We start from the raw sequence: 24,471 nt of genomic DNA on the forward strand, positions 1-24,471 counted from the left end.
AAATATTTATATCTGGTTCTTTTTAATAAAAAGACAAGCCAGTTGATTGTAAAAGATCACATGTGGTTTTACAGCTTACTGCAGTTGAAAATGAGCCATCTTCAAGAGATTAATTATTTTTAACCGCAAAGCCTCCTTTCAGTATTTGTTTACAGGCAGAATGCTTGTTCTTAATTCTCACATTCCTTTCATTGTCTAATCCTTCTTCCTTCCTTTCCTTACTAAAACACAAAAGTGCATTATATTCTGGAAAAATCCTATGGCCTCTTCATAGTGCAAAACTAACTTTGATTATTAGTGAGTTCATGGTGTCATGATTATTTAGTGGCAATAACTTTAATCTTTCTGCTGCTACCCATCATGTTTCATGGCTTTTAGACAAGACGTTCTTTGCCCTTCCCTCCCATGTTGTACTGGAAGATCGCATTTTCTAACAGGGTCCTGTACTGAACACAAACCTCATTCTCTAGCTGCAGCCTTTCCTCCCCTTGTGACATGCACCTGCTGTATGAATTATTAGTGCATGTCCACACTTCCTCATGGAAGAAGTCTCAAGCACAGAGCCTGCTGGCAGCTGGGGGTTATGCATGCAACGGAGCACTTGAAAAACAAGAAGAAAAGCAAAGAGAGGGACAAAGCCTTTGTGCACCCTCGATGGGATGGTTAAGGAGTGCACGCTCTGCACTGCATTCTTCTCCTGCTGGTGTAGGCAGCCACAGCCCGGCTGGTCACAAAGCTGCCTTTGTGGAGCCGGGAGCGGGAGACTGCCATGGGGAATGAATGCCACAGTCTTTGTAGGGAGTTTCAGCCTCCCACGATACAGCTTTCTTATGTTTTCAATGCTTTTGATTTGGAAATTGTTGATGATAAAAAGTAAAGGCACTTGCATCCCTCGGGTTCCTTTCTCACCTTTTCTTTTTGGTGATACTTTCTCTGCAAGAAGGCTTAGAAGAGTTGTTCTCAGTCAGCTGATGGCATAATTTTAGTGAGAATACCCTGTCAGAACACTAGCACTCAAACAAATTGAAAAAAAAAAAAAAAAAAAGTTCAATGCAAAGATTGCTGTTATGAAATCACCACAGATATCAAAACTCAAAGAGCTTTCGCAGTCAGAGATGCCAACTCTATGGCAGTCATCTAACCCCTAAAAGAGCCGTGATTAGGTGCCAGGGCTGTGGAAGGCATAAGGTGCCACTGCCTCTGTGAGGACAGTGAGTACAGGGCTCCTCCCAGAGCAGGGCTGCAGCCGGAATAGCAGCACTCTCCTGCTACACTTGCATCACAGGAAGGGCAAAAATAAGCTGCTGCCAAGGTGTGAGCCATTTCTGGGTTTTAACAGGAGTATGTAGGGCCTTCCAGAAAAGCCTGTGTATTTTATGTTTCCACAGTCTCTTTCTGCAGCAAGGACATTTACTGTAGATTGTTTTTATAATGAGTATCTGTTTCAGCTTGTGTTGGTCTTGCTCAATCAATTCTGATTTGCGTTTCTATAATATAAACAGAATGAACATTTAAAAAAATAAAAAGAGGATGTGGAAGATGGTAATTCTATGAGTATTTATCCAGCGTTAAACTTGTTTCCTGTAGCTATGCTTTCTTAACATGAAGAGTAGACTACTCCCAACCTCATGTTGTTAGGGTTTAATTGTACATATGATGCTTATGTTTGCTAGCATGTTTCCCAAATGGTCACTATGTGCTATTAGCAGCTACTGCACATTCATACGTAATGTGAGATTCTTCTTTATTTGTGCATTAAAAATTGTAAGTAACTTATAGGGAAAAAAAAAATAAATGCAAAATGTGTTTTTATTTTTCCTAGGTTCTTTTCAATGTATCAGTCACAATGAAAGGATGTGATACAACTGGGGGAAGAAAATATGCGATACTTAAGCCTATTGGTTTCAATGAAACCACCATTATTAATGTACAGAAAAGCTGTGCCTGTCAGAATGGAGACAACGCAAAGCCCAAGAGAGTGTGGGTTGATGAAACCTTTCCTGATGGCAAACAGCCCCATTGCAGTGACAGCAGTTGCAGCTACAGCAGAGAGACATTTCCTTCCGAGGAGTGCAGGAAGCACAAGGACCAGCCCATCTGCAGTGGCCAAGGAGATTGCATAGAGGGAAAATGTTTCTGCTACAAGAACAAGCTAGGCAGGGTGTATGGCAAATACTGTGAAATGGATGATTTTTCTTGCCCATATCACCAGGGAAACTTATGTTCTGGTAAGCTGCAGAATTTAGGTCTGTGCTTTGCTTTTTTTCCTTGTGTTTTGTTTTCTTAGATACGTTATGCAGCTGAAAGCAATGATGTAAGGCTGTCAAGTACAAGAATTGCATGTGCAGAATTAGGAGATATAAATGAGATACTGAGAATAAAAGGAGCCGTAATGTCTACATAGAGTTCTGATTTTCTAACACCCTAAATCAGTCTTGTCAGAGATATAGTGGTACTTGGTTTCTAATCCCGATATATGTGCAAACACTTTTTGGAAAACCTGCTCCAATTAGAGGACAGTGAGCAAAACATAATCAGGGGGAGTAGATAGAAATCCTTTTTTTTTTTTGGCAGTCTACTTTATGTTTCTTAAGAAATTATACAAATGAAAATTGTATATGAACTAATGAACTAATTGAAAAAGCATGTACCATTAAGTTAATGTTGTTCAGGAAAATAGGTTTTAATCAGTATCATTATCTGTACTGAAATATATTTTTTACCCTCAGAAGTTATATTTCAAGTATTTTAAAACCTGTACTGCTGTTCTGCATCCTTTCACTTCACTCTGTACTGAGTGAGACATTGGCTGATGTGTTGCCAAGCCAGTCTTAATGATGTTTGAAAAGTCATGGCAGTCAGGTGAAGTCCCTGGTGACTCGTAAAAAGGTGATGTCACACCCATTTTCAAGAAGGTTATAAAGGACAATCCAGGGAATTACTGACCTGTCAGCCTCACCTCTGTGCTGGGGAAGACCATGGAGCAGATCCTCCTGGAAGTTATGCTACAGCACATGGAGAGCAGGGAGGTGATACGGAACAAGTAGGATGGCTCCACCAAGTCCTTCTTGACCAACATAGTGGCCTTCTATGATGGTGAACAAGAGAAAGGCCACTGATGTCATCTATCTGAACTTCAGGAAATCTTTTGACACAGTCCCTTATAACATCCTTCTCTCCAAATTGAAAATATATGGATTTGGCAGGTGGGCTATTCAAGAATTCCCACTCACTTCCCAGAGCGTGGTGGTCGAAGACTCAATGTCCAAGTGGAGATCAGTGACAAGTTGTGTACCTCAGGTGTCAGTGCTGGTACAGATGCTCTTAATATCTTTATCAATGATCTTGACCATATGATCAAGTGAATTCTCAATGAGTTTGCAGATGACACCATGCTGCATGGTGTAGTCTAGATGCCTGAGAGATAAGCTATCATCCAGAGAGACCTAGACAAGCTCGAGCAGTGGGCCCAGGTGAACCTCACAAGGTTTGACAAAGGCAAGTCTTGTACCTGGATGTCAGCAACCCCCACTATAGATGCAAGCAAGAGGATGCAAGAATAGAGCACAACCCTGCTGAAAAGGATTTAGGGACACCGGTGGATGGCAGCTGGACACAAGCCAGCAATTTGCCCTCGCAGCCCAGAAAGCCAACTGTATCTTGCGCTGCATCAAAGGAAGCATGGTCAGCAGGTCAAGGGAGGTGATCCTGCCTGTCTGCTCTGAGCTCACCTGGAGTACTGTATGTGGAGTCCTCAGTACAGGAGAGACATGAACCTATTGGAGCATGTCCAGAGGAGGACCTCAAAAATGATCCAAGGGATGGAGTACCTCTCCTGTGAGAACAAGATGAGAGAGGTGGGGTGTTCAACCTGGGGAAGAGAAGGCTCCAAGGTGACCTGATTGTGGCCTTTCTGTATCAAAAGGGGGGATATAAGAAAGAAGAGGACAGACTTTTATCAGGATCTCTTGTGACAAGACAAGGAGAAATGTTTTCAACTGAAAGAGAGAAGACTTAAACTGGATATATGAAAAAAAGTTTTCTACGATAAGAGTGGTAAGGCACTGGAACAGGTTGCCCAAAGAGATGGTGGAAGACCTGTCCCTGGAGATATTCAAGATCAGGCTGGAGGGATCTCTGAGTAACCCGGTCAAGCCATAGATATCTTTGTTAATTGCAGAAGATTGGACCAGATGACCTTCAAGAGTCACTTGCAACTCAAATAATCCTATGATCTTATGATTCATTCCAATACAAAGAATTGTGGTTCATGTTCTCAATCTTCTCTAACCGCAGCAAAGTCTGGGAATTTAGTTTTTCTTAACCTAAGCAGAACTTTTAAATTTGCAAGGTCCCAAAGTCTGAGATGCAGTGGAAGAGAAAACAGGGAAATCTTTGTCAAAGACATGTTGGAGATTCTTGTATTGATGGAGTCTCCTGCCCAGGCAACATGCGACCATGGTTGTGTATGTGGGATATTTTATAGCACAGAACCCAGGCAGAAAAAGAGGCAGCCTATACTTTGGTCACACTGCCTCCCTCCCCCAGCCCTTAGGGGATTCCATGTAGTTAGATGGGACTGTCTCTCTGCATCTGCTCTGAAGATCCCTAGAGCACAAGAAAGGCCCTGCAGTGCATATGAAGCCTATGTACTGCTGAGGGCATGGCTGAGAAAGTCTCATAAGATTTGCTATAGCTGCAAGCAATAGCTGCAAGCTGCTCTCTGTTTTTATATTTCCTAAAGGTGTTTTCCTATGCTGTAAAACTATGGCTAAACATTACCAGCACACCAATTGTGCACCTCCCTAAACGTACTGCAATGTGAAAAAAGTCTGGATTTTACTCTAAAGCTCCCACTGATTTGTCTGGAAGATTATAAAGACCACGAGAGGTTCTCTGTACCATTTGAGTATTTGAGAGTGTGCATTTTAAGCTCATATTACACAACTCACTATTCATAAACATAGCGTATTCATCTCGCCTGTTCAGTCATCTGTCTCTTTAAAAGGCTGAAAAACATTGTAATGCATGCTTCTGAAAAGAAAATGAAAAGAACTGACTTGAACATATGAACTCTATACTCCTTCCTCTCAGAATTTTGCAATTTATTTGAGCTGAATGCTTAATTGCTACAGAGAAGTTTGTTTAGTTTGCTTGAAGACTGTTTTCCTGAAGGTTGTGTAATTTTTAATCTCTGCTGCTTTGATCCAAAGCAACAAGGAAAATTGTGGTAAAACTTTTTAGGACATGATCAAGGTAGCAGCTTTTGCTCAAATTAGCAACAAACAGCAGCCATAAATATGTATCATGGTGATAATTTCAGCTTCATCATTAACTTAAAAAGTTTATCAGCAGGCCAAGGACTACATTAGCTGTTTGATATAAGGCACCTGCAATACAAATATATGCTTATAATAATTGACTTTCTGTGTTTTATAAAAGCATTTGACTCAAGGTTATCTGATGTTTTAGGTAATGGTGAATGTGAAGCCGGTAAATGTAAATGCTTTGCTGATTGGGAAGGTGACCGTTGCCAGTGTTCATTACAATCAGCAAAGCAGTGCCTGAATTCAAAGGGCCAGATTTGCAGTGGAAGAGGAAATTGTGTATGTGGAAAATGTGAGTGTACTGACCCAAGAAGCTTTGGCCGTTTGTGTGAATACTGCCCTGCTTGTAACAAAGCCTGTGAAGAAAACTGGTAGGTTTTCCTTGTGCTACACTTTATGTTTAACTCTGTAGTGTTGAAGCAAGGATAAATATTTCTTCTTGGCTATGTGTACTATGTGCTGTTTTCCTTAGATGTTTAGATTATAGGAAACTTGAAACATTTCCTACTCAAGGCTTCTTTCTGTGTAGTTGGGTTTTCATGCTAACAAAACAACTGAATGTCCACATCTATGTTCACCAATGTTTCTGCTTTGGGAAGTCATAGGTGATATGTGGTATGAGTATAGTTTTTTCATGTGTACTAAAGGATGGTTCTTCGTATAGAGAACAAAGCCTATAATTTTGGGATTTTAAAAGTGGACAGTAGGTCCTACTCCTGAATGCCACTAAGTCCAGTAATATTTCCTGATTTTCTCTCTGCACACTCCTTGTGCCTCCAGTCTGAAGGGAGGAGGAGTGAACCAGAGCAGTACCATGCACTGTCATCATGGTTTTTAAGGTAGAGTAAATGAAACCCTGTATTTGGGCATGGTTCTTCTGACCCTCCTGTAACATGACACAAATATCGTTTCACATACCAGTTTGTACAGAAAGGTGACAGAGCTGCCTTTAGAGGTTCGCCAGATAAAATTAAGTTAGCCTTGCTGGCTTAGACTTATTCAATATTACTGTGAAATGCGTGCCTTTAGTATAATCCGAAGATGCCGTACATTCATTTAGAAAAGAGTAAAGGCTTTTCTGGTATCACCTGTGATGTCCAACCTCTTGCAAAGCTATAAAATGAAAATAGTGAGACTGCCATGTTGTCTCCCAACATGGTGATGATCTGCAAAAGCTGCCCAGCACTGAGAACTTATGTGTTTTTTCCTAACAAAAAATCAAAAAAGTTCTTGACAATCACAGCATGTTTCCCAATGAGAATGATAGATAAGGAAGACTAAGAATGAACATGAGGCTGACAGTGGAAGAGATGTGCTAGACCCCTGAGGAACACATCTGAGAATGCAAAGCAGGGGCCAGATGAAGGGGGTTTGAAACCAAACAGATGTTTTACTTACTAATTCTGAGTGGTCAGCCTTGAGAAGTGTCACAGGGATAAAATGCTGAGGAAGGCATCACATTTCAGAAAAATAAATAAATGTCGCAATGTTTTTACTAACAACAGGAAAACATAATACGTCAGCTTGTTGATAGAATCTCTGTAAGGAGGGTGCAGAGAAAGACATAATGTTTTAATTACATTTCTCTTACAGGAATTGTGTTCAGTGCCATCATTCTAACAATGCATCTCAAGCTAAACTTGACCAGTGTAAAACCTCATGTGCTTACCTATTGCATTATGTTGACCAAACTTCAGGTATGTGATATTTTCTGCATAATTGTGATGAGAGTTCAAAATCTGTCCATATTAATGTTTGAAATCATCACTGCTACGATGTCTTTCAAAAGTGTGTCAGGATTATTACAGTAAGAAAGAGGGAAAGCAGAATACAAGAAATTCCATCTTGCTTCAGGGAAAGTAAAAGATAAATAGTAACAGGAAATGTTATTGGCAAGCATTGCTAAATAGATTTCCCATTTCCTTGAGAAGTCACATCTAATAATAATGAATCCTGCCTGAGCCATGCTTAAAGAAATATTTATAAAAGTCCATTATGACATTTGCATGTTTTATAACATTGGATATGTTTACATTATTTGACATTACCAGAAATGAAGAAGGATGAAATAGAATGCATACTTCACTGCCAGTAATGTTTAAATACTCCTTGCAAGTACAAAAATGTTGTAGTTTTGAGGACCTTGGAAGAATAAAATACTTTTTTATAAAATATCATTGAGCTTAATTAGTCCACACTGCATCAAAAATGGACGTAGATGGTTACCTTATGTAATGTCACGTTTTTGTATGTCTTTTTCTCTTGAAGATTTTTATGAATGGAAAAACTAGTTGAGAATAATTTTCTCATGACCTTTTTAATTAGAAGAAAGCCTACTCTGTGAGAGTGTTGGCCTGTGAGGGCAATACTGCACAAGGAATCAAGAAACTGTGTTTTCTTTCATATTTCACCTGTGATCTGTACTGTAATCTCATGAAAATTAAACTGTTTTGGCCCTGAACATCCTAATAATTCATCTTCTCAATTTCAGCTATAAACTCACTGGTTTGCAGAGAATTCATGGTGGCTAGCACAGCAAAGCCTTAGTCCTACTTCTGTAGATTAAAGGGATGATGTTTGAACATTTTTCTATGCTTGATCTTAATCAGAGTTCGTGATGTTCTTTGCTTTAAAAGTTTGTGTATGGTAACATGAGCTATTTTCCCTTATTGTTTAGCAGACTTGTGTTACATTTATGCTCCAATAAGGTGCAGAAGTAAATGTAAATGTGCTTTAGTGATGTGCTTATTCTGTACATTAGGCTTTACACTTGTGTTTTCCTTTCATTGCAGAATGTTTCTCTGGACGAAGCTACTTTAGAGTATTTTCCATAATCTTTATAGTTACGTTTCTGATTGGGTTGCTTGTTGTACTTATCATCAGACAGATAATTCTGCAGGGAAATAGCAATAAAGTTAAATCTTCAGCTGATTACAGAGTCTCTGCGACAAAGAAGGTAATTGATTTCAGAGCCATCGTGTTCAGTAATTTATTTCTTGCACATAAAAGTTAGCTAATTGTTGATAAAAATTGTATCTTCTCCTTCAAGGAAAAGATGTTTTTGCCTACTGTTTGTACGAGAACAGTAACATACAGACGTGACAAACCAGAGGAAATAAATATCGACATCAGCAAGTTGCGATTAAATGAAACTTTCAAGTGTGAATTCTGAAGACAGTGTGTTTTCTGCAAATGTCTATTTCCATCATTCTCTACTTTTTAGAAGTTACCACTCTGTCAGAATCTCGACTGTTGCTGTTTGTGTCATGCATTTTGTTGGATACTGTAACAACGTGACATGTAAGCATATTCACATAAGGTGACTATGTCTGAAACTATAGCTGCTGTTTTTTGGTTTTGTTTTTTTTTGTTGTTGTTGTTATTGTTTTGTTTTTTTGTTGTTGTTGTTTTTTAAGAAAATGTGCGTTACTACTGTTCAGGAACATTAGTGTTGATGTAGCACTTTAATGTATTCTAATTTATTTAGTTCTGGCATAGAATGTAGATACAAACAGATCTGACAAAGCACTGATCTCACTCTACTTGTAGTTAGTACTGATGTGCTCTGTGGGAATGGACAAAAACTGTGACTGAAATATTAACATTGCTGTATATTATAGCAATAGGTGAAACTTTTCAAATGCTCTTAAATAGAGCTAATGGTACTTTTATAGTTCTCTCAGTTGACTAAATTCCACTGATTTGTCTGCTTTAGCCTCTTAGCTTTTCCTCATTGCTTAATAAAAATGACTGGATTAAACGAGTGCTTAGTTACTAGTGTGGGTGTAGGCACACGCACACAGACAAATATATATGTAGTTTTTTTATGTGTTATGTCACCTAGAGATAATTTATATCTAACAAGGAGTACTTTTTAGCTTTTTTTGCTTTCTTCAATGTAAAACTTTTATGTGAATATGAAGATATTCAAAAAACTGAGTGGCTACAGAAAATGAGTTCCTCTGTCCACCAGCACCTGTAACCTTCACTGTAACCACTGCCCGCTGACTGCGCCCTTGGAGTCAGCAGCATCAGCTCCAATCTGATAAACTGCATCAGAGATGTCTTTGGTTTGCTAGCTACATGTCAGTGTTTTGGCACGTAAGGACTTGTTCCTTTTGTATGTCAGGCATAAGTCTGATGTTACACACGTGCTCTTTTTTCTTTGTAAACTAGTTGACAGGATTCTTTTTTCTTTCATTTGGTACTTTACCACTTTAATTGTTGTTGCTATGCATTGAGAAATGTGACCGGTTTGATGTGACAAAGAATCCGCAGTTTGAGAGAAGCTGGGGAACGTAGGAATCATTTTCTCAAGAGAACATATTAACTGACTTCATAAATGTAGAACCAAATTCTGCCTTCAGTAATTGGCAAAATTCTTCTAAACACAGTGGGACCAATATAAGCTCGCCTGAAAGCAGAATTTGAGCTAGAATTTCTAGCAGAAGCATTTTCTCACCCTTGAAACTGGTTGTAGTGGTAGAGAGCAGGTTATTGCTGTACACTAATGAGAAGAATTAACCAGCACGCTGGTTTACTTACATTATGTTGCCAAGATCCTAAGAAATTCTGATCAGTGTCTGTGAAATATGCACTAAAATCTTGGTGGTGGAAAAAAAAAAAAAGAAAAAGAAAAAGAAAAAGCCTGTCTCCTAGGACATTATGCAGTGTGTCATTTCAACAGTTGTAATTACTGGTACTAAATATTGATCTGTAATTGCCAGAGGTAAGAGTTACAGAAACAAAGCAGGACCGCCTTACATGAAATTTGGTAGCAATTGGTATATAGTAGTATTTCCTATTCAGTATTCTGTAAATTCCTACAGGTAAAAGGAGGGGAGGATGCGGAATAAATAATTATTATTTGAGCGTTCACAATGAATATTTTGGATCATGCAAAAAAAAAAAAAAAAAAAAAGAGTTTTAAATTGGCCTTTTAATTGTTTCTGAAGCAATCCTCAGAATAGTCCCTTAGCTTCCCACCATTCAGGTAAAAGTGTCTCATTTAAAGTGATTTACCTTACACTGACCTTGATTTTACTGATAGCTTCATCATAATATCTTATCTATATATTCATTCTGACTCAAGAATTACTCTGTAGCATATCAGGAATACCTTGAACTTTCCTTTCCATTTTAAAATGCATTTTCTTTCCATGTAAATTAACAGACTCTGAACCATTGTTTTCAGGGGGATTAAGATAAAAAACCTACTAAGGTTTACTTACTATTGTTCTTGTTACATGGTTTTTGAGCAGGCAAAAAAGTCTATGGTTGTCTATTTCACTTAGGAAAACAAAATAAAGAAATAAAACTTCACAGGAGAATACCTGCATATATAACAAAAGCTATGATTATGTTCCTTAACAATATAATTTTTTTTAACAGAAAAGATTCATGAAAATGTGTTTCTCCTAACAACCCATAAGCCACTTTCTGAAGTGACAGCTATTGTTTTTTTCTCTAGAATTTATTTTTTCGCTATTAGAGGAAGCTAAATTTGGATAGGGGGCAATTGAGCTGGTATCTGTGGAAGAAAGGTATGATCTGTACCCCCCATAATCCAGACACACCCTGTTGCTGCCACTTTTCTTCTGTAGCACTTTGTTGGCATTGCAGTGCTGTCTGTGCAGGAGTGTGGGCAGTATGTCTTTATCAGACACCTGCCTGAGTGTGTGATACGCTCTGCTCAAACCCAGCAGGCTTGCAGGGCAAAGTCTTAAATTTAAAAAAAGAAAGAAAGAAAAGAAAAAAAAACATTATTTTATAAAAAGGCTTTACTTGCATCTTGCTCATTGCTTTGCTGTATTTTAGAGGGATCTAGTGAAAGAAGAATAAGCTGTTGCTAATGTGACAGGTCAAGGCTTTTAGAAGGCCCATGGGGAGCCTACATAGGGCAGGATCCTTGGGAGAAGGCTTTGTTTCTGAGGATGGAATCTATCCATGAGAAACTCTGGCTTTACTCAGTGCTTGTTTCCCTCTGCCTTTGACCATGTTTTTCAGAAGAGCTGCTGCAGGAGATGAATAGACCAACAAAAGCCTCACTATTTAGGGAGCTGTGTTCCCTCAGCACATGACCTTAAATGAGAAAGCAGCCTGTAATTCACAAGGAATTTCCTCAGCAGTCACAGAAGGACTGTGCTTCCTATAGCACTTAGTATGGGAGATATCACAGAGAAATTAGTTCAGATTAACTTTCAAAGTACTGTGCATCAAAGATGCTTGCAAAAATGCAGGAAAAACATCTAGCCTCAGTGTAGCATGTTTCAAACCTTTGAAATAAAGTGGAATATTTTGAAATATACTAGGCTGCTTGAAAAAATGGAAAGAAGGTCAGATGATTTGACTATGTGCCTGTACCTAATAGTATGCTTACAGATACTATGGCACTTCATTGCTGATTTGCAGCATTTATTCTAGATTTTCTCCTAGAAACAGAGCATCTTCCTGGCTCTTCACACCAGATCTGTACATGTTAAAAATGTCAATTCTAATCCCACTTTATTTTTAACTTTGTTTTATTAACTATGTAACATTTCAGAAATGGCACAGTCATACAACTAAAACACATGCATCTTAAGATTTGTTTTCCGAGGCTCTGAGAGAGATGAAAAATGCTGTGCACTGATTATTTCCAAGCATCATGAGCATGTTAATAACACCACTACAGATGTGTGTGGGAAAATAGCTGTTTCATCCAGAAAACGTGCACATGGTATGTGAGAAATTTTCATTGTGACTAGCTGAAATTCCCTTATGTTCACAAGCAATGTTGCGAATGAACCTTAAAAAGGAAGGACGTGTGTAGGCATAGTTTACATTTTAGCCACTATAACTAACTGGATTTATTTTTTCCTTTCTATGATGTCATGAAAACCTGCTATGTAAAGTATTCCTCAGACCACAGTAGAAAAAAATATTTTCCCAATCTGATCATACATTTGTTTTCTGCTTAGTTTGCATACTTAAATGCACGTGCAGCATAAACTGTGGGAGTAAATGTGTGAAGCATCTTCAAGCAACCCTTACTCATGCGGGTGGCCATAAGGCACAGCAGTGCCCAGGACAAAAGGATGTAGGGGTCCTATTGCCTTTGCAGTAGGCATCCCAGGCAGACTGCTGTTCCTCATGGCATCTCAACAGAAATGGCAGTCCCGGACCGTATTTCTCCATCTGTCAGGGCAGGAGGCCTTGTCAGAGGAGGTGGTCCTAATGGCCACACACTGGAGATGCATGATGTGCAGTCCACAGTCATCAGTGCTGCAGCCTGTTTGCATCTTTACTCATCGAACACTGCTTGCATACAACCTAGTGAGGTACTGTAAATCTGGGTGCTGCAGCCCTCCTTGAGAGAGAAAGCAAGCCTTCTTCCTGTAAAGCCCTTGGGTCTTTTCCATCAGCTTCTCCCCATCCCCAGGATCTGCACTGCCAGGCCTTATGTGATGTTTTCAGTACCTAGGAAGGGCGCTTCTCATAAGGGTGCTGTGTGACATTTACTTTGCTCTATGAATGAATTGTGGTGCCAGTGTTCTTGTTCTCCCTTTGAAATAGAGGTGCAAGATCTATTTGGTAAAAAGGAGTGAAGCAGCGTTAAGAATGACACTACTTTACCATGGTAATCTTGATGCTTCTTGATGCACAGACATCTCATGGATATTACGCAGAACAGAAATTCATGGAGAGAGAAAAGGTTAGGCATAGCTAATGTGAATATTTTTCTATAGTGAGCCAAATCAGTGGGATTTCACTGAGTGCAAGCCAGCTCAGAACAATTGGTCATTCTGGGGAAAAAAAAAAAAAATTATAAAAAAAAAATTACAAAAAACCCCACAAAATTAGTAGATTCTTAAGTTTTAGAAATGTTGCTCTTTGTTGAGTTTTCTGGTTATTAATTTTTTTTTTAATGACTTTTGTTTAAACAACTGCTTCTATTCAAATCTTAACTTTTCATCACGATACCTGTTTGAGTTGTTTGTATTTTGAAGGGCGAGGCTGAAAGATGAAAGATTAATTTAGGAAGGCATTTGTTTTAGAAGAATTCACTGTGCTAACATCTTCACTTTTACCTACTACTGCTTTAAAGTGTCTTATTAAGCAATGATGTGACAACTATTAATATTACTACAGTTTTTAACTTTCTATTTAACATATACTACCTTTTGTAAAAAAAAATTATATACAGATGAATAATGTTTCTTTAGATTTTATGCATAGAGAATGTTAGTAAGGGAAGACGGTTTAATTATATCTGTAACTTCTTACTGTCCATCTTCCATTTTAAATGATACTTTTAAATCACTACTTTTGTTTGTCTGGAAATATTCTGAATATTTTATTATTTAAAATAGTATACTTTTATAGCTGTTTATTAATTTCAGTTGACTACTAACTTTTATTTTGATATTTATTAATGAGTTGACACTGTAGTATATTGAGATGTTTATTTTTCTATCAGAGCTGTAACAACTATGACATAGCATTATTTTAATGCAACATCATTGTACTTGCTCTCTAAAAAAATAAAATCAATATTTAATCTGTATGGAATTTTTATATTTTTAATGCCTAGGATATCTGTGGTAAGTTGAGGAAGAGAGATTCCCTTCTTTTTTAAGAATTAATGTGTTTTCATCAAGGTGTACAAATATGTCCACAAAGAGGATATACTTATATTGTTTTTCAAATGGTACATTACACTGTCAGGAGAATTCAAGCTAAATAAAAAGAATACCTTGATTTCAGATGTGGCCAAACAGATAAACACACATTCAGGAGGGGGACAAGAAAATACTTCCTACAGAAAAGTAATCTATCTATTAATAGATGGTTACAGTATTCTGCTTTGCTCTGCTTTGGTAGCAGAGGAGCTCCTATCATGCGTATGGGTCAGTTTCTTGCAGATGCTTTGTCTATGCTGCTTGCTGCAGACTCACATTGCTTTATGAGGTCTGGTGAAACACATCAGTAGACTGGGACACCTCTGTTCTCCTGCAGAGTTGGTAATAATGTTTGTTCTGCATAACACCATCACATTTCTTGTAGAAATCACTGCTAAACTGATGGGCTTCTCTCACACGAAGCTCCTAGGAAGATCCAGGTTTTTCTCTGGGGGTAGGAAAAAGGTAGAATCAAATGATGACTGGTATAAACCCAGTCATTAAGCCATGTAGTGTCCAGGCCTTAACAGTACACTAGAAAAATACAATAGAAAAAAAAACTGGGAAAAGATGTACAGAAAACTTAGAAAGAGAAAAGTAATCACAATGTCAGTGTGGGCATGTAATCACAATGTCAGTGTTGCTTTTGCTGACAAAGCAAGGAAGGTAAACCCAATTTAAGCCCGATGAGATAGAGGCAGAGGAATTTCCTTTTGCAGAGGCAGAAGATACATAAGCATTCGCTAACAGAGAGAGCAAGAACTTGCAACCACTCCCACAGAGGAAAAACACATTTTCTACAACAGCTCTTTATGGAGGGAACATTAATGTTGTCAGCATCTCTGAGTAAACATCCTGGATCAGACACACAGTTCAAGCAGCTTGAGCTACAGACACAGGGCTGCTTTTTGCCACTTGATGTACAATTTAAAGTCAGTGGTAACACTAATCTTAAATCTCTGTCAGACTGGCACTAAGTCTATGCCTATCCTCTATGTTGTGGAATGATGGTAAGTGATCTGTATGAAGCCTTCCATCCTTTCTGTGTTCTGAAATCCTGAAAACATGCCTATGTACCTTAAAATGTCCAGGTATTGGTAGGGTTTTGGCAATGGTAACACCATATTTAGCCAGTTTCCATTTGTGCCCATGAAGTTGTCAGTGAGGGCACAGTGGTGCTCTAATTTGACTAATGTAATGCAACTGCTATTTTGTTGCAGATACCATTGACCAGAAAAAGGCTTGCTGCTCAAGCTCTCCAAAGAGGAATGAAACCTAAGTTACAGCCTCTAAAGCCGGAGGAGGAAAGAGATCCTTCTTTCAGCCACTTTTTTGACACCAGTCATGTAGGTGCACACTATTACAGAATTTCTCTCCCTGCATGATTCCCATTGTGGCGGGTGGAGAATTTGACCTGATATACAGAGAGGAAGCAAGGGACAAAAGTTCAGCATGTAAGTTATCTGCTCAGCACAGTGGTTTGAGTGAAGATCTGAATATGTGTGATGACAGCTAGAAGGCAATTGTTGGAATAACAAATAAAAGCTTTGTTAACAGGCTGATTTTAACTAGTGAGAAGTTAATCAGAAAAATGGTTGGTTTGTTCTCCTTCCAGGTCTACAACAAAGAGAAGAACTTTGGAACCACACTCCTGCTACCTTGGGCTTGAAACCAAATAGTTTAAATGTATTATAATAATATGAATTAAACAGAAAATCTAGTTTTACAGAAACCTGAATGGTCTGGAACTGTGTTTGGGGCACAGGTATCCTCAGTGCAGTTCATGGGCTTGACGCTTATCTTCTGTTTGGGAGTTTTGTGTTCATCCAAATTCCGCCTGTTCTGAATTTACATTACTTAGGCATAGGCTGCAAGTCTGATTTATTAGTTCTAGTGGCCCGACGTTATGGTCTTCTGGCCCTTTATTCAAGGAAATAGTGGTGGGTGGCAGAAAGCAACGTTCCTTTTTGCAAATCATTCATCATCTGCTGAGCCCAAGCATAATATGGCCTCTAGCTGTTTTCTTGGCCTTGAACTTGATGATTAATGAAGGACAGTTACTGTTTAATAAGATGATGTGCATGCAAGCTGATAAAACTAAACGATTAACCAAAAAACATAACATTGCCAAGTGACATCACATTATGCTTATTGAAATCAGGGCACATGATGTACTTCTTCCAGCTTTGCAGCTTGCCAAGTTCCCTTTTTGAGCCCCTAACTAACATTTCATCCTAAACCTCTGTTTATGCCTCAGCAATCTGGAGAGCCCAGGACCTGTTCCTGACTGAGATTCCTGTGCTCCCAAAACTGCTCATAGTTCCTGTTCTCCCTTACATCCTCTTCTTATTTGTCTTTCACCACATCCTTAAGGTATGTGATTTAACAGCAATGAAAATGAGACAAATCAATGGATAATTTTATGTGGGATTTTTAGACAAACATTTGCTTTACTCTGCTTCAGACAAAACAGGACTTTTAAAGACTTCTACAGGTTAATCCTGGTGCTTTCTACAGCTTTTGGATGTCTTTTTTTCCTTCAGTGATTCTGCATTTGTGCCTGGACTCCTGTGCAAAAAAAAAAAAAAAAAAAAAAAAAAAAGGACAGAAAAAAAGTCCTTCCCATTTTCCCCTCAAAATTGTGCCATCTGAAATTATGCTTTCCTTGAAAATCAGAGGCACTGAATCAGAAGGCTTCATCAGTGAACAGCTCATTTATCTTCAGAAGAATTTTTTTTTTTTTGTCTTTGAGCAGACAGGAGTGAGTCCAAGTCTGTAAGATAAAGCTAAACAGAACACCTCCCAACTTTCATATTCCTCTTCTTTCCAGTGCTAAGAAGTCAGATCTGTTCCGTGGTGTGCTGGCCAGTTCTAGAATAGGGACTTTAACTATAACCTTTAAATCTGACACCCTCACATCTTCTGCAAGGTATACGCAACACACAAGGTCCAAAGACAACTCATTTTAAGTGCCATTGTTCTGGTATTACTTATACTTTTTCATGTATTTCTTTATGACTGCATATTCCATCCAAAGTAACTTTTCTTCAGTATCAAGAAACCCATCTCTGTATAACCTGTTAGACCAGACAATACAATATGTACTAATATGTACTATAGATCCAGATACAGCCTCACAAACATATTTTTAAAATGGGATTGCTCCCATACTTTCTCATGCATAGCAGGATCTTCCCTTAAGATTTCCTATACTTATCCAAGGTTCTCCTGGTGGCTATGCTGCTATCACATTGAAATCATGACTCAAAGTGTTCCCCAGTATTCATCTCCTTGAGCCTTTGCACTTTCCTGTTTACCTTTTTTAGCTGCTGTCCCACACATTGCACCTAAATCATGGAAGACAAACACAGCACCCTGCACAGTGGATTCTTGGGTCATAGTCATAATTTTATAAATAAGAAAAAAATATTTATTTATCTGGTTTATTCTTCATTACTGTGAGTCTGGTATCTTGCTTTCAAACATGGAAAGCTTATTCGAGCTGATATTGCCTCCTGGATCAAAAAGAGTTTATCCAAGCAACTGTTGTAGAGTATTCTTACATTTTCTGCTTATACACTTTTCACTCACTGAAAAATTAGCTGGTATTTGAACTGCCTGAAAACAATGCAATGTAAAAGTCACTGTACTATCCAGGAATTTTGCTCACCTAGTTAACTGGCATTTCTTCAAGTGCGTTAATGAAAAATGTACTCATTGTTATTTTGTGAAAAAAAAGTTTATCAAATGACTGTCAACGTAACTCAATATCTTGAAGGAAAGTGTGTTACTGAGTGTAACTGCTATCATTTACACTATTTGATACATTTGGTGACCTAGTTCAAATGGAATTCATCCACTTTTATCTTGACAGATTTTACTCCTTCCTTGGTTATGGTCCAGTTACTACTGCTTCTCTAAGCCAACGTAGGTGCTTGCCAACAAAGTGAAGTCTGCACTATCTTTCTGAACCACTGAGATAAGGAAGGTGTTTTTCTTGAGCAAGCTCTGGCAAAGATATTACAATTTTGGTATGCTTGCAACACCTGTGTTAACGCAGTTGTACCAGATTTAAAATTTATGATGAAACTAGTAGTATAACTACTGAAGTTCAGCAAACCTGAAATTAGCTCGCTTTCCTCTAAGTCAGCTATTCTACCATGAGAGCCATACACACAGATGGTAGTTTCTCCACAGGGGAAACACTGATAATTATTTCTCTCTCCTCATAAGAAAAAAAAGCTTACAGAGTTTTTTCTTTCTTTCATCTTTCTGAATAGCTGCAAGAGCAGCTCCTAAAGTAGGCCCTTCTGCCAGTTTTCTTCCATTAGCATCTCTAAGTACATGCATAAAACAAAAGGCATAAAAACACAGTTACCATTTTTTTTTTCCATTTCTGTCTCTCTACTAGAACAAAGAAACAAAAAATCTTGTCAAGCTATTTACTACCAGACTCGTATTTACTCCATGCTAGAGCCACCCCTCAAGGAACAAGACATTTTGCCCCCAGCCTCTGGCTTTGTACCTCTGGCTGGGTGGCCTCCTCCCACACATCCCACCTCAAATTCTTCCCAGATGGGTTGTTGTCCTTGAATGCTCTTGCTTGTCTACTTGATTAGCTAATTAATGTCTTGACTCTATACGAAGGGTTCCAGAAAAGGGAAGATTTCATAAAGGGGATATTGAATTAGTTTCAATAATCATTACAGAGTTATGTGAAGGATGTGGAAACAAATATTTATTTAATGAGACAATACAATTTATAACTGAATGGACCATGAAACTTATATTTCTTTAATAGGTCTGTATCTTCAGTTCCTAGTGCAGCTACAACTTCATTTTAGATTTTCTGCCTTCTGTCTAATCTACAGCTCCCATAGCAGAGAAGGTACCTACAGCATTCCAACTGTTACTTGGCAAATCTGTTATCTACCTATTCTCTGTGCTTCACAGCACACGTTCCTTCAGTGTCTGAGCCTGGTTTCCTATGAATTATTTCTCCCTCCTTTGGTCTCTGTAACTTCCTATCTTAAGAACTTCTGAAAAAGTATTTTTTAGGAGCAGGAGCAAAAAAAACCACCTTATTTGGTGGTAGGGTAACTTAGAGCCTAGAAACCTGAGGTTTCAAAGATTGTTTGTCAGAGTTATGGCAATATGTCGAAGTCATACAGATGATATAGCTTTCATATGTAGTCCCTGGACTGTCCTGCTGTTAGCAATACCAACAATACCAGGTCATTTGGTAGGTGCCCAGAATTACAAGCTGAATTTTTAATTAGGCATCACTATGGCAAAGGAAAGGATTATATCTAAAACAAAAGTAAAATGAGACAGAAACAAGGGTGCCTCTGAAAACAGTTATGCCAAAGATTATAATGTCCTCTGCTATAGCAGCTATTACCTTAAGGATGGTCTTCTGGGGTGGGAAATTATTATTTTACCCCTAGGCTTTGTTCAAAGTCTAAAGTTCTGAACTTAAAAATTTTGGCAGAGATTCCTTTTGGCACAGCAGAGACCTAAATGTATTCCTACATTTGCTGAATCCCACAAAGTGGAAAATTTAAAAACATGACAAGACTATTGGGATAGCTCTGAAAGACAGAAATCTAGTAAGATATTTTCCATAGGATGAATCTCTAAGGTTTTTTCACATGGAGTGAATATTTGGATTAAGGTAGACATCTTGAAGGATGAAGGAATGGGCCAACAGGAATTTCAGCAAGCACGCATGCCAAGTCCTGCACACGGGACAAGCTGACCCCTTGCTCTGATCCAGGCTGGGGTTTGCCTGGCAGGAGGGCAACTCTGCTGGAAAGGGACTGGGATTCCTGATGGATATAAGATGGAAGCGAGTCAGCTGTGAGCCAGTGCATCATCTTGGGCTGTACTGACACAAGTGTAGTTAGTAAAAAGATGGAGGCCATTGTCTGTACTTATATTCGTCAGACAAAATCTAGATAGTACATCCAATCTGTGGGCCTCAAGTCAATGAAGACTGACAACATGGAGCAAGTTCAGTGTAGAGCCACCGAGATGATTGGGGCTTATCAGCTTATCACTTGCTTATCAAGGAAAGGCTGGAGGCTGGTCTCCCTCAAAGAAGGAGAGGCTTCAGGGGGCTGAAAAGTAGTCAACCTATGTCTATGGGGAGGTTATCAAGAAGGCATTCAGGCTTTTCTCAGTGGTGCATGGTAAGACCATGGACATAAATTGAAATAAGAAGTTGAGGCTAGATATAAGGAAAAAAGTTCACTCTGAGGGTGATTAAGCATTGGAAAAGGTTGCTCAGAAAGGCTCTAGTGCCCATCTCCTTCAGCGTGTTCAAAATCCACATGGACAATGTTCTGAGCAATCCAATGCAATACACTGTTGATCCTCTTCTGAGAAAGAGTTTGCACTTAATATCTTGCAAGGTTCCTCCTAACCTGAATAGGTCTGTGAGTCTGTGGTAAGTGTGGAGCCTGGCCATTCCTCAAAAATACATTCTCTTTATTTCCTTACTACCTGCATTTACCTTAAGATGCCTGCTGTATGCAAGTGATAAATGACACTGGTAGCAATAATTTACTAAGACTCTGCTGGTAATGAAAAGCTACCATTTCCAAACTCCTTTACAAAGCAGACAGATCTTCTTCATTGAAGGAACAACTATATAAGGAAATTCAATACAGTGAAATTTATAGCATACATTGATTTATGAATGCATATTTCCCATCTGTCCATGGAAGTGTTTTGCCATCTAAAGCAAGTGACCACATGTCCTCTCTGAGGCATCTACAAATCCCCTTAGCTTCAATGGGAGCAGCATATACATAGATGAGGGCATGTTTTGGCTCATTGTCAGTATTATCCTAAAAGCTTTTTTTCTTGCATTTTTTTTCCTTGAAGTATTTATATCCCAAGGTCCTGATGTAATTCCTGTTGTTGCAGTTATAGAGTTCATCTGCATTTGTGGGAAGACCTTTGAAGTCTAATAAGATTCCTTGAAAAAGACCATGGGTAATCTGAAATACAAAATCACGAGATCACTACAAGCCAAAATATTACACACAGTAATATTAGACCAAATATTATGCAGTTTTTCTGAAATTCATGCTGTCTTCACACTCATGAATAGAATTCAAAAGCCTGTGGAACTTATATGACATATCAGAGAAGTTCCAAATGTTCCTCATATAATTTATATTCATATTTCCTATGGAAAATGTCCCTTTTCACAGTCTTTCCCTATTAATCTAGTTTGTCCATTACACTTGGGTAATCACTTATGTCCACAGAACTGCAGAACAGAACTTCATTCACTGTAATTCAGAATTACTGTGTAGGCTATTTTTATTTCATAGGGAATTTAAAGGGGATTTATTAAACACGCATGAGAAACATTGCAACAGGCTGATGTCCACCATATGTCGGTACCAGACAGGAAAATATTCTATGTTGTGTCATCACTGGCCAGAAGAAGGGTCTACCAAAAGGCATAAGAAAATAACAGCAGAGGAAAGAATGTGCTTGGGCCTTGCCTAGGTGGAGCCAGCTTCACAGACAAGATCATTCCTGTGACTTTTTCAAAGATAGCCTTGAACATACCCTAGATCTGTTCTGATTCCAGTGCTTAAGTCCAGGCACAGGAACTTGCTGTTAAGCCATCAGCACAAGGACAGCAAGGCAGGTATCAGGTCTGTCCCAAAGTGTGACTGTCCCTGCTTGCTGAGCACTACCACATTCATCCCAAATCATCTCAGCCACCTAGTGCAGCCACTGACACCCTGCTGCACTTCAGGAGAGGATGCTGTGAATAAGGGCTGCCCTGGGTGAATGGCTGCAAGGATTTAACTGGCAAGAATATGACAATGTAGGCTGAAATAGTGGGGACACATCAACATAACAGCTGAGCAGAGGGCAAGGCACCAGCAAGTCCTTGATCCTCGTCCTCTCTGCATTGTTCCTACTGCTCTGGCAGGGATGGGATGAGTCTGCCAGCATACCCAGGATTACCTCCTCCCAAATTGTCACTTTCTGTGAAAGTTTCACATTGAGGCATTGAGCAGGCATGATGCCATTAAGACACCATGAGAACATAGCCCAGGGTTGTAGAGTCACAAGCATTTACTAACACGTAACAGACTAGGAAAAAACAGTTTAGTTTTTTGTGCAAAATCCTTGAACCAACACAATAGAAACCATAAACTTGGTATGTGTGCTGCTCAAGGTCATGCAGAAATCTCCTGGTTTTTTTTGTTTGGTTTTCTCCTTCTCAGTGTCTATAATATCACCCAAACTATTGTTATGTAGCAGTAACATTTTTCTTATTAAACTGGAATCCTAAGGGTAAAATCCTTCTCATAAATTTCTGAGGTGAAAACAACTTCATGGATAGATACAACCAAAGAGAGAACTGAGCCCTTCACTTCTGACTGATAGTTTACCAAAAAAAAAAAAAACAAGAAACAAACAGATTTTGGCAGGGAAAAGTATGAGAAAGCTAAATCCTCTGTCAAATATTTTATTACATTTCAGAATCAAATTTCAGGCTCCAAGCTATTTAAAATATTTAAAAAAAAAAAAAGGGAATATAACAATGTGTTTCTATAAATAAGGTTAAATGTAATACTATCCACAGTAACTTTAGGAAGACACTCTGATATTACAGCAGGGAAGGTAGACTGATTTCATACTAATTTCATAGGAAAAAGAAAGAACAAAAATAAAAATATATACACACAAATAAAATGCCAGAAAAGGAAACTTAGATATGTATGTATTTTGTTAATGTTTTTCTTTTTCTAACAAAAAAAAAAAATGGAATGATTGACAGTCTAAGATGAGACTGCACTAATTTTGATGTACTGCAGATAAAAAAAATGAATGAAGATTTCCCAATCTGATGACAATTTCTCATTTTATGTAGCAAAAATATAAAGAGTGAGACTAAAGAAAAGTTAGCTTTCTCATCTGAGCCTGATGGTTAGAGATAGTTTTTTTAACTTGTTTAATAAACAAATAAAAAGGCTGAAGTCCAAGATTATGGCACAAGCTGAATATGTTCCAAAAATACACGTTAGTTTGATTAGTAATGGTTGCATTTCTGTGGCTCTGATAAAGAAATTTAAAAGAAATTCTAAAACAAAACAGAATCACTTATTCTTCCTTGAAATTCAAGGTATATGAAACTATGTACCTGCAGGAATTGGTTCTAGCAAAACAGAATAGTTCCAATTAACTTCACAATGTTTAAACAGAACTGCTTTCAGTTACTTTGTGGCTTATACATATATAGAAACATATTATTAACTTACTGTCATATTTTCCCACATTTTCAATCACGAGTGCAATGGTTACATCTGAAAGAACTCAGTGTCTGCAAAGAGAATTCAGTCGCTTTTGCTTCTGGGTAATGGGTCAGTGTGAATTTCCTTGGGGAAAGCCCCCAAGTAGGAGAATTAGAGGGGTACCAATGACCTACATCTCCACCAGCAGATCATGATGTTGGCAAGCCATGTGCTTGCACTTCATGTTTGTTTGCTGTAACTAATATGGAAATAGAAAGAAATCTAAGATTGCAGATGGTACTTGGAGAAGGGAGGTTATTTCTTAAATAGAAAATATTTTTTGTCTTATTTTCTTACTAGTTTATCCTGCAGTAAGCTTCATCCTGTACTAAGCTGGGAACAATGAATGCAAACCACTCCTGAATTCTTTGCATTTGCAAGGTCAAGATTCTTCTATTTGCATTGTGTACTTTGCGTCAGAGTAAGAAAAGAGACAGGCAAAATCTGGAAGGACTTCAGTCAATACCAGATTGCTTATGTCAGTAACACTGTACTTTAGTCAGAGTTACAAGAAACTTGATCAATGTTGCAACCGAGAAAGGCATTACCTTAAGGACAGCTGATACTGGTTTCCTCTACACTGCTTTGCTGTCCATGTCTGAAGAGCCTTTTGTTCTTCACTCCAAGACATTTGGATTTGCACAAAACATGGGTATTACAGACCTAGTATTTTGGTGCTGCAGGAAGTGCAAAAACAGTGTACCCCAAAAAAAGGCTCTGTCTTCCCTCCTGGGGCACACCTTGACTTGATTTAGGTGGGCACATGCCCTTTGGGTGCCCATAGAATAATATGGCTTCAGAGCAAAACATGAAAGACATCAGCTTGCCAGTAGAGACACACACATCAATTTCCTACAAATGCCATATTTATATCCCACAAAGCTATTGCACAATTGAATTTTTGTGTGACAGATCAGCACACAAAGAAAAAAACAAAGACTCCCTCCAAGTATATTGTTCAACACATCTATTTTATAACATATTCCAATTCTTAGCCCATAGTCACAGTCCCTTCCTTAGACAGCTGTAGAAGACCTGCAGTGCATTTGTTCTAGTGGGGTCATGGCTACATTCAGCTGCTACTTGTCCAACAGGTAATAAGGCTGATAGTTAAAGAAAAACAAACTATTAAAACATTAAAAGCTAGATTCATCC

The 24,471-nt window shown here is 38.4% G+C and overlaps 1 protein-coding gene across 4 annotated transcripts in view; it reads left to right on the top strand.

The window, feature by feature from the left end:
- The window catches only part of ITGB8 (integrin subunit beta 8), a 56,884-nt gene extending 34,445 nt beyond the window's left edge, over nucleotides 1-22,439 (top strand). The window contains exons 10-16 of one of the 4 annotated variants that reach the window (XR_793933.4): nucleotides 1,823-2,228; nucleotides 5,473-5,698; nucleotides 6,921-7,024; nucleotides 8,120-8,283; nucleotides 8,377-8,627; nucleotides 15,208-15,333; nucleotides 15,603-15,719. Coding sequence is in view for 2 of the 4 variants with exons in the window: in XM_010712755.4 (XP_010711057.2) it covers nucleotides 1,823-2,228; nucleotides 5,473-5,698; nucleotides 6,921-7,024; nucleotides 8,120-8,283; nucleotides 15,208-15,333; nucleotides 15,603-15,656 (1,080 nt within the window). In the remaining 2 variants the exon portion in view is untranslated. Of the gene's footprint in view, nucleotides 1-1,822; nucleotides 2,229-5,472; nucleotides 5,699-6,920; nucleotides 7,025-8,119; nucleotides 8,284-8,376; nucleotides 13,873-15,207; nucleotides 15,442-15,602 lie in introns of those variants that run through there. The other 3 variants (XR_793932.4, XM_010712755.4, XM_010712756.3) reach the window with 3 other exon arrangements.
- Nucleotides 22,440-24,471: the final 2,032 nt, after the last annotated feature.

The sequence above is a fragment of the Meleagris gallopavo genome, chromosome 6, assembly GCF_905368555.1.
Source record: "Meleagris gallopavo chromosome 6, MGAL_WU_HG_1.1, whole genome shotgun sequence".
NCBI classification, from domain to species: domain Eukaryota; kingdom Metazoa; phylum Chordata; class Aves; order Galliformes; family Phasianidae; genus Meleagris; species Meleagris gallopavo.